Source organism: Equus przewalskii, chromosome 20 (assembly GCF_037783145.1).
Source record: "Equus przewalskii isolate Varuska chromosome 20, EquPr2, whole genome shotgun sequence".
Lineage (NCBI taxonomy): Eukaryota > Metazoa > Chordata > Mammalia > Perissodactyla > Equidae > Equus > Equus przewalskii.
Window position 1 is genome coordinate 52,277,376 of NC_091850.1, and position 11,094 is coordinate 52,288,469.

At 48.1% G+C, this 11,094-nt stretch overlaps 1 protein-coding gene across 1 annotated transcript in view; it reads left to right on the plus strand.

Moving 5' to 3' along the window:
• Positions 1–3,480, plus strand: part of NSUN2 (NOP2/Sun RNA methyltransferase 2) — a 29,243-nt gene extending 25,763 nt beyond the window's left edge. The window contains exon 19 of the mRNA XM_008518838.2: positions 2,414–3,480. Within this exon, the coding sequence (XP_008517060.2) occupies positions 2,414–2,717 (304 nt within the window). The 3' untranslated portion in view covers positions 2,718–3,480. The remainder of the gene's footprint in view (positions 1–2,413) is intronic.
• Positions 3,481–11,094: the final 7,614 nt, after the last annotated feature.

Below are 11,094 nucleotides of genomic sequence, written 5' to 3' on the forward strand. Positions count from 1 at the left end.
GAGTGGTCCTGGATGGTCAGCACTTGCCAGAAATGGGACAGAGAGCTCAGTGGTGGGCCCAGGGTGCCTCAGCTAGTGAAACATAAAATACCGTTCCCCACAGGAGGACATGAAGCAGCGTGCAGGGCTCGAGCGGGACCTGGGGCAGAGCTTAGGTAGAGCTGTGGCGGTTTCTCTGGGAAGGTAGAATTTGCCCGAATTTGAGGGGTGAGAAGGAAGCTGAGAAGCTCATGCCCTGGGGTGGGAACAAGCCGCGGAGCAGTCTGGGGGGCACCGCCGAGGAGGGCAGGCCCGAGCACCCTGAAGGTCTGCGGGGCGGTGGGAGAGCGGCGTGTGCGCAGTGCTCCCCTGGGGGCACGCGGGGTAAGACAGCAGGGGGCTGGGAGCCAGGTGCAGGTGCCCGAGGCCCCGATGGGAGTGGTGCCCGTGGGCCACTTTGGGATGTGTTTTGGAGGCAGAGCTGACGAGATGGATGGTGGGCAGTGAAGGGACAGGGGCACTCAGTGATGGCTTCTGGGCTTTTGTGTTATGCAACTCTCCCCTAAAATGGGAAACAAGAGGGAAGAACTAACATATAAATGTGAACTGCTGGGAGAGACCTCCAGTGGACCTGGGTAGACAGCTAGATAGAAGTTTTGGGAATTGAGGGAAGAGGAAGGTCCAGATAGAGACCCTGGGGACTCATGAGCACATCAATCCTGTTTAAAACCGTGGGGCTGGATGAGAAAACTGAGGAAGATGCTGCCAATGGTGAAGAGAAGGGTTTTGCTCTGGGATGTGCCAGCTTTAGAGGAGGAGAAGTCAGGGAAACGGGAGCAATGGGACTGGGGAGACAGAGCGGAAGGGAGAGTGCTGCAGAAGCTGGGGACCCAGTTGAGAGAAGAGATGACGTCCCCTGCAGAGTTGGGGAGGACCTGGGCAGTAGCCCGGCGGCCGAGGTCGCAGTGGGCGTGGTGGACGTGTAACTGGACACAGCATTTGGGTGGGGCAGAGCGGTGGAGAGCTGGCACAGATGCCGCTTTCCAGACGTTTGCCGTGGAAAACAGCGAACAGGCCTTTCTAGGGTGGGTGGTCAGGTGGAGAGAAGGTCTGAGCTGGGAGGTGTTGCCGATGCTTCTCCACTTTTGGGAGAACCTGGAAAACGAGGGCCTGCCGTGTGTTGGGCGTGTGGGTGGTGGCGCAGAATGTTTGGACGAAGACCTCGAAACAGCTTTCTAAAATGACTGCTCTGTGGCTCAGGTAACAAAGTTCAGGATGATTTAAGACGTGGATCTGCTTTCCCCCATACAAACACTAGTTTCTGCTGGTTGAAGTACACAGGTGGAAGGACAGTTTCAGGAATTACTAGATTGAGAAAAAGAAACGAGAAAGATAGTGGGAATCTGGGGCTTTCTTGTGTTTTCCTCTCATCATTTCTTATCAACTTGTTGTCCATGCTTTACCCTAGGAAAAATGGAAAGGTACTGATGTGTTTCCCTCTCTGTTTTTAGTGGTTTGTTTCTCTCTTCTTGGTTCGGGCCCTTCTCTTCTCTTTTACTGTTTGATTTTTAAAAATATAATTGAACCCTTCTGCATTTGTTCCTTTCTCAGCCTGTGTCACTGATGCCTACAAAAGTAGGTTTGCGACATTTAATTAAATGGGGCCTTTAAGGACCCAAAACTCGGCCAAAGTCCCATTTGAAAGACATTAGTGGTGTGTATAGTAAACAACGATGTGCAGAAGCACCTGATAAGGGGAAAGGCACATGAGTAACACAGACAGTACCCATCCTCCCCGTTGAGGAAAGGGGAGTTGATGCGCCTGGCCAGCAGGTAGGCGCATCTATAAGGTGGAGTCGTGCAGACTGGGGGAGGCAGGGGTGTTCTGGACCCAGATAGTGCTGCATGCTGGAAACCAGTGGGCAGTGTGCCCGGGGGGGCTCATGTTGTTATGGGAGTGGGTGATGAAGAGGTTGGGGTCACTCAGACCAAATTATTGAAGCACTGAGTGTCAGAAGAGTGGGCAGTCCTGGGTCCCATCCTGGTGCTCCAGCCTGGTGGCCTTGTTACCCTGGGCCACGTTATCCAGCCTCAGGAGCCTCAGTTTGTTCATCTGTGAAAACGGGCAGTGAGCTGTGAGGAGCAGTGAAGCCATGGGGCAGAACTGCCTGCCGGCTGGCATAGTAGAGCAGATTTGGGGTTATTGCACTGTGAGCTCTTAGAAGGAAACACTTGCCAAGCTGAGGATGTTGGTAATACTCAGGACGTGGAGGAGGAAGCTGATCTTCCTTTGAGCAAACCCGCCATGGGATCACAGACTAAAATGCCTTCCCAGTGGTTTTGGGGTATTTTTTTGGAGAGGTTGTGTATTAATCCCTCTTCAGATGCAGTTATGAGGACTTATAATACTTATACAAAGCCATTTTGTTAATAGGAAACCAGATACCCTCCAGTGTCCCATTGTGTTATGTGGATGGCGGGGAAAGGCCTCAATTCGAACTTTCGTGCCCAAGAATGAACGGCTTCATTATCTCAGAATGATGGGGCTGGAGGTGTTGACAGAAAAGAAGAAAGAAGGGGCCGTCCTGACAGAAGAGAGCACAGCCAGCTCTGGGCCGCCAGAGGATGAGATGAGTGCGGAACAGCGAGCAGAGCCGGCTGCCGGCCCTGATGCCGCCCCCAGCAGTGACCCCGCAGGGGCTGCCCTGCCCGGTGAGGAGACCCAGGGAGACCCCTGAGTCAGCAGCACTGCAGGGGCCTACATCTTGGTGTCGAAAACCAAATCCAGAACTTCTGCTCAACTGCAAAGTACAGATTTTTAAAGACTGGACGCTTGCGGGACGATGGGGCGCCGGGTGAATGGACTCCGCGCTGCGCTCACGAGGGGCCTGCGGAAGGCGCTCCTGGTGCTCGTCAGAAGTTGCTCCTGCGCTCACGAGGGGCCTGCGGAAGGCGCTCCTGGTGCTCGTCAGAAGTTGCTCCTGCGCTCACGAGGGGCCTGCGGAAGGCGCTCCTGTTGCTCGTCAGAAGTTGCCCCTGTCGTGGTGTCCTCGGCAAAGCTGGGTCCAGGGTGCCTGCTGCAGGCAGTAAACTGTTGCTGTTTAAGTCTCCTATCAGGAAGTGCGGCTGCCCTTGTGGAAGATTCCAGGTCCTTTTTGTATGCCTATATTGGTCTAAAGGTCCAGTATTTCTTTTAATTATTATTTATAGAAAGAGTCTATAACTCCTTATGAAGTGTTGGAGAACTGTGCTCTAAGCTTAAATAATTAAGTTGCACATTAGCAGTGTGACATTAATATGCAGTGGGGTCAACATCTGGGTCTCAGATGACTTCTGTGCCTTTGTAATAAAGGGTAAAATAGACTTTCTCAGAGCAAGAGTCATATTGTGAATTGTGAGGGTTTTATGTGCTTTTTTATTGAATGGAGTGCTTTGCAATTTTCATTTTTAAACAGGTTTTGGGCTCCTTGAAGCATTTAAATAAAGAGTTATTAATGATAATGTGTATGTGTGTGACTCTTGGTTTACTCTTCATGAGGCAGAGGGAGCAAACTTACTTTTGGGGAAATGGAAGTGTTAGAATTGAAGTGTCGTGCCTCTGCTGGTGCAGGCTGCTCAGGGTAAAGTGGGGGTGTGCCGTGCTGGCATCCGAGGACTTCCTGTGGGTTTACCCTTACCCTCTAGAGGGCGGTGTTAATGCTGCAGCTACAAGGAGACGGCTTTGGGTGGATGAGGGTTCTCGGAGCAGTTTGAGAACAGACTCCAGTGCTGAACGGGGCCCTGGGGCACTGCTGTTAAGGGACCTGGGGGTGATGCTGATCAGGCAGGAGCTGCGTGACTGTTTCAGCTAGTCACTTAGTAGGTTCCTGCTGTGTGCCAGGCAGGGTTCTTCAGGCTGGTGACACAATTTATCAAGACAATTTCCAATTTTCAAAAAAGTATATTATGGTGAACCTCCGTGTCCTTGTCACCTAGCCTTCACAATCATTAACAGTCTCATTTTATCAATACCCCACCTCTTTGTATTATTTTGAAGCAAATCTCATCCCAACAACATTTCAAAACATGGACCCTTTTTCTTTTTAAAAATAATCTCAGTAACTTCCTACCAAAACCAGTTACAGTTCCTTAATATCAAATAGCTTATGTGAACAATTGATCTATACTCTGAAAACTCTAAGACATCGATGAAAGAAATCGAAGACACACAGATGGAGAGAGACCCTGTGTTCATGGATTGGAAGAATTAATATTGTTAACTGTCCCTACTACCCAAAGCAGTCTATAGATTCAGTGCAATTCCTGTAAGAATTCCAATAGCATTTTTCATAGAGAAAAAAATATCCTAAAGTTTGTATGGAACCATAAGAGACCCTGAATAGCCAAAGCAATCTTGAGAAAAGAAGAAAGCTGGAGGCATCAAATTTCCTGATTTCAAACTATGTTAGAAAGCTGTAGTAATCCAAACAGTAAGGTATTGGCACGAAAACACAGATCAATGGAACAGATTAGCCCAGAAATAAACCCATGCATATGTGGTCAATTAATTTATAACGAAAGAGTCAAGAATATATAATGAGGAAAGGATAGCCTCTTCAATAAATAGTGTTGGGAAAACTGGACCCCTATCTTAGACCATACACAAAAATCAACTGAATATGAATTAAAGACGATGGTAAGACCTGAAACCGGTTATAAAACTAGAAGAAGACAGGCAGTAAGCTTCTTGACATCAGTCTTGGCAATGATGTTTTGCATTTGACGTATAAACAAAAACGACAAAAGCAAAAATAAACAAGTGGGATGACATCAAACTAAAAAGCATCTGCTCAGGAAAGGAAACCGTCAACAAAATGAAAAGGCAACCTATGGGATAGGAGAAAATATTTGCAAACCATATATCTGATATCCAAAATATACCAGGAACTCATACAACTGAATAGCAAAAATGTGGGTCTACTCTTACCCAATTAAAATTGGGCAGGGACCTGAATAGACATTTTTCCAAAGACGACGTACAGATGGCCAACAGATACATGGAAAGGTGCTCAACATCACTAGTCACCGGGGAAATGCAAATCAAAACCACAATGAGATAGCACATCATGCCTGTTAATACAGCTATTATCACAAAGACGAGAGAGAAGTGGAGGATGTGGAGAAAAGGGAACCCTTGTGCACTGTTGGTGGGAATGTAAATTGATGCAACCACTGTGGAAAACAGTATGGGGTTTCCTCAAGAAAGTAAAAATGGAACTTCTGGGTATATATACAAAGGAAACGGAACCATTATCCCCAAGAGGCGTCTGCACTGTCGTGTTTACCGAGCATTATTCACAGTAGCCAAGGTCTGGAACCAACCTTTAGTGTCCATCAGCAGATGAGTGGATGAAGAAAATGTGGTGTATATATACACAATGGAATATTACTCAACCATAAAAAAGAAGAAAGTCCTGTTTGTGACAACATGGATGGACCTCGAGAGCATCACGCTAAGTGAAATAAGCCAGACGGAGAAAGACAAGTACTGCCTGGTATCATTTATATGTGGAATCTAAAAAAAAGTCAAACTCACAGAAACAGAGGAGAAAAGTTGTTGCCAGGGGCTGCGGGGTGGGGGAAATAGGGAAAAAATAAAGAACAAAAAAGCCCCACACAGATAGCTTAGTTAATGTTCACTTGTTTATCTCACTTATTTTAATTGGTTTGGACAAATACCACACATTGCGTTTGGTTGGTTTATCTCAGTCTCTTTATTTGAAATACGTTCAAACTCTCATGTAAAGAGCTCCTATTTACCCTTCACCTGAATTCCTGTGTGTGTCTGTGTGTAACTATTTTCTGAACCATTTGAGTTAAGTTGCAAACGTATTCCAGTACCCCTTAATACTTCAGCATCTCTTTTCTAAAAACAAAGGCCCCTCTTGTGTAATGGCAGCACAGACAGTAACCTGGGTGCCAGACAACCACCGCCCCCTCACACCTGCTTCTGTCTGTGGCCCCGTAGTGCTCTTCACAGGTCAGCAACATGTGTTCAGTTGTCGTATCTTTTGAGTTCACTCCGGCCTGGAATGGTTCTTAGTCTTTTTTGGCTGTGACATTTTGGAGGAGGATAGGTAAATTACTCTGCAGAATGTTCTTCAGTTTCGGTTTGTCGAACGCGTCCTTGTGATTAACACCTTTTTGACGAGTCCTACAGAGGCGGTGCTCTGTTTCTTTCACCGGAACGAATCAGCAGGCTCGTGATGTGGATGCGTCTCCTTCCTAGTGATGTTAAAGTTTTACTGGATTAAGATGGCCTCTGCCTGCCACGTTTCTCCACGGAAAAGTTAGGAAGTATTTTGTAGGGAGAGCTTCAAGATCGTGTGGATGGCTGTTCCTGATCAAACCAACTACCAGCTTCAGCATCTCTTGGTCATTTTTGCCTCAACCAAGTTTTGCGATGATAACTGCAAAACGATAATTTCCAGTTTTATCATTCTTCTACATTATTAGTTTGCATTCTATATTAGGTGCTCTTCCCTCTCTTCTGCTTACTTCTTTATTCATTTATTTATATCATATGGATTCAAGGATTCCTATTTTACTCAGTAAGTTATATGTTACCGTCATTATTTTGTTGCCCACATTGTCCCAGAATTGGCCAGTGGGAGCTGCTTCTAGTTCTAATGTCCTGCCACATGTCCCCATCATTCTACTTTCTGCCGCAACGAGATGCTCTGGCCCTGGAGCCACCCCAGGAGCCCCAGCTCCTTTTTGTACAGCATCGTTGTTAGAAACCAAGAACTCGTATTAGGTTTGCTCCCTGCACTGGGGTGTCATTTCTTGGAGACCCTCTCAGCAGACAGAATGAGGAAGTAAGTGTGTCTGTGTGTGTGCACACGTGCATCCATACATACGTATGTATGTGTGTTACCATAGTTGTTTAAAACCATGTCACACCAATACGTCTGATTCGGCCCCACGCTCTGGGTTCTGTGTACCCTCTCCCTTCCATATTTGTCGCTCCCTTCCCTGACAGTAGCAGCATGGCCCTGATTTCCTCACTATATTTACTTGTTGTTGAACCTTGGCACATTCTAACCTCCCCATTTTGCTGGCTGTGAAACCTCAGGCCCTGGCCCTCCGGAACCCCACTGGCTGTGCCGGGGCCAAACTTCCCCATCCTTCCTTCCACTCCTTCCCTGAACATGCTTGCCGACCCGCCAGCACAAACTTCAGCACCAACCGAAAGGAAGAAGCAGCTCTTAGTTCTCCCAAGCTTCCCCCCCAGAGCGCCGTTAACACGGGGGTCTCTGGCCCTGCTTCCTGGGGACGCAATTTCGGATGGCTGGCGGGGAGTCTAAACCGCGTGTGGTGCTGATGTGCGGCCAGGTTGGGGGACCACGGGTTTAAATAACCTTAGCCCGTCCAGCATTGTCATACCGTAACGACAAATTATAACCCTGGCTGTTTGTTCTTTTGCAGTAAAGACAGCTAATGCTTGTTTTGTTGAGGTGCTTTACAAGCATTATCTTGTGTAGTTAGGATCGAACTGTAGGCACGGTCAGCTTGTCGAGACCAAACATTGTGTGGCAGAGCCAGGATCCGAGCGCAGGGATGTCCCCACTGCATCCTAGTTACCATGGGCTCATTTGGACCTCAAAACACCCCTAGGTATTTAAGTGGATCTCTTCCCAATTTGACATGGAAGGAAACCAAGGCCTGGATAATCACAGACGTCGAACAGGACAATGCCTGGCCACGGCAGATGATGTTTAAGTGATTTACTTGACTTGTATCAGTCAGGGTCTGATCAGGAGAAACCACACAGTAGTTTAACAGGAAATTTCATAGGATGACTAACTCTAATGTGGTTGGGGTAATGAGGGATTGGCTTGTAAAAAGTAGGAATGCTGAAAATATAGGCAGGCAGAGGGGCAGCTGTTACCCCTAGGGCTGAGATAGAGCACCTCCGGGGAACCTCCACCCCGACTCCACACCCAGAGATTTGTTGGAAAGGGTGTGACCACGACTCACTGAATGGCGGGGAAGTTGCTGTGGTTCTGCCTTGGCGGAACTTGCTGGAAACCTGCCCCCTAGGATGCTGGTGACATCTTTTTATGGAGGGGTATCTCAGCAGAGGTGCTCTGCTGCAGAAGCATGAAGGCAGAGCTGGGGAAGGCTGCTGGCCCCAGGGTGCCGCTGGCCAGTGCCCTGCAGGAGCTGGCACCAGGAAGCTGCGTGCCATGGAGTAGCCTGGGGGTCGAGGGCGCCAGAACCAAGAAGCAAAACCCCTTCTTCCTTCCATGTGTCTCTAGTGCCCACTAGTGACAAAGCATGGCATTGTGCCAAAAATAATTCAAGGGCCCAGATCTGTTTTGACAGAGAGCAATGAGGGGTGAGTTTGGAGCTATGAGAGAGTCCGTTGGTAACTGACGTGTGACTCGTTTAATCTGACACCCTAATGGAGGGAAGGTTACCAGTGTCCCTACTTACAGATAAGAAGATTGAAGTAAAAATTAAATAAATAACCAGACATCACATCGAATAAGTGACAAAGCCAGAATTCCAAATAAAAAAATGTCTTGACCAACAGGAGCAGAGCCAGGAGTCTGGCTGTGAGTGGGGGTCTCTGTCCTGGCGTTCCTCCCTTTTAATGGACCGTTGCATTGCAACAGCTGCTCTTTAGTGATCACATTTTCATGATTTTAGCAGCCCTTCGAAACTGCCAGAAATCAGTGGACCTCCAGAGGCGCAAATGTGATGTTTGAGTGTGCGTTTCCTTCTTTTGAAATCAAGGCTATCCGAAACCTCAGAGCTTTTTTCTCAGATGTGAACTTAGGAAGTTTTCTCAGAGCCAGTGATGATGAGGAGGGTCTGTCTGGGTTGAGATATGGATTGAACCCATGCAGCTAATTTCACTGCCTCCCAGACCCAGACCCTACAGCAAACAAAGCAGAGAGAAGGGGATTACTGGAGCAGCACCATTTTGCAAGCTGGCAAGCAGTGGCCGGATGGTAATAACGGAACCAAGAGGAAACCCCGAGCGAGTGGCGAGAGCAGTGGGGAAGCCGGCCGGCTGTCGTGCTCCCCGGATTCACAGAAGGCTCAGTTCTGGCTAACTCGGGGCTGGCGGTTGGAGGAGCAGCTGGATTCTAGCTGTCCCTCGTCTGTGCTGCCAGACTGGGGGCCAGGTCTGGCGGAGGGCTGGGGGCCTGCGGGGGTTGACTTGTCTAAGGGGGCTTAGCAACCCTTCGCTGCTGCCCTTCCCTCAGCTCCCAGAGAGTTTAGGGCGGCCAGACCTCGGGCTCCCGGCTGGAGATTATTGGAAGAAACCTGTCCAGCTCCAGAGAAGAGACCTGAAGACAGTGGCCTTGGGCTTCCAAGAAATGGCCCATGCGCACGCCGCGGTGATGACGAGCCACTCCAGCGGGGCTGCCAGTGTGCCTTGTGGTGCTCGCTTCATCAGGAGCCGACCACCGAGGATTGCGCGACATCGGAAGGCAGCCTCTGGCCCTGAAAACAGGACCAGAGCAACAGGCAGCAGCACAGGTGACACTGGGAGAAAACGACTTTACAAAATCCCTTTTACTGAAAAATAAGCTGGGTGACGACGCTGTATGGCTAAGCCTGAGGAGACTGTTTAAAAACAAAGGGCGCCCCGGGCACCAGTGGTTACACTGAAGCTTTTTTCTCCCATCTTGGTTAACATTTTGGCGATTAGCTTCCGCTTCAGAAAGAGGGCATTGCAGAGTGCAGGAGAAGAGACAGGTCTGGCCGAAGAAGGGCTTCTCGCCCGTTCGCAGACGTGCCTGTGTGTGCCTGGGGCGGCTCGGATGGGAGCCAACAGTTGCCTTGTTGCAGGTTGGGTATAAGGGAGACAAATTTTCACTCAAAGCCCTCTGTTCCCTTTGAACTTTGAAATACCTGTTGAGAAGATGAATGATATATTTTCTAAGAAAGAATGACAAATAGACATAACTTTGACCCAGGCTGTGTGACCCAGGGCATGTTTCTTAACATCTCTGGGCCTCCGTTTCCTCATCTGTGAAATGGGCATAGTGATAGCACCCACCTGCTAGGATGCGTGAAGACTCAATTAGTGGGACACACTGAGAATGGCATCTGGCAGCAATGGTTTCCACATGAAGGCTGATCTTTTCAGGCTGCTAAGACAAGACAGTCACTGGTAAGCTCTTGTTTCTTTTTGCTATTGGATAAAACCTTTTGATTTGATGATTGACAGTCATCAGGTGGGCGAAGTGTATGCCCACACATCCTGCCGCTGTGGCAGTCCTTGGTCTCTGGGGTGACTAGCGCAGTCATCACAGAAGCACAGCCCTTAGGGCCAGGTGGCACTGCATGTGCTCCTGTTCAAATTTCTTTTCTTCCGTTCCAGGAGGGTCATTTCCTGAGGCTTCTCCTAAGCTGTAGGGGATGGACAGCCTGGGAGCTGTTGCAGCAGGTAATACGGAATTGCATAACAGACCCCACTCTTTGATTTCAAATGCCAGGTTCTACCACCTGCACCCCCGTCCTCAAAGTTGACTTTAGTGTTCACGATTATTTTAAACTAGTGAATGATGGAAAACTAACAAAAACTGGAAAACATTGGCCTCACATCAAAAGTATCAAGCACCTGGGAAATGATGCAAATTCGTGTTCCAATCAGATTATTTGTGAAATGGCTGTTGGAGTCAGAAGGACAGCTGCACTTTTAAAAATAAAAATAAATATCTGTGGTTTGTTTTTCCAGGTGGTTTTGTTTGCAACAAATAGCATTTCCCAATAGCAAAATTTCTAAATATTGAAACCAGTTTTAAACAATGACAACTACAAAGGACCTAAAGGAATGGTGCAGAGCATGCACTAACACGGTCTAACCAGCGTCAGTGTACAGCTACGACTGCGAATAACAGATCGTCTTTCGCTGTTAGCATTGGACCTATCTGCATGTTAGAGAGTGTTAGAACTTGTTAGACAAACCAATCTTTGGACAAGAAAAGACAAAGTAAATATAAATCTATAGCATGTAGGTCTCTACTCCTCAGTGATTTCAATCGACTCTGCGTAGGAGAGGGAAGGTTGACTGTCCTGCTTGGGAGGGAGGCGATAGTGGTGGTTTTTTTTTTT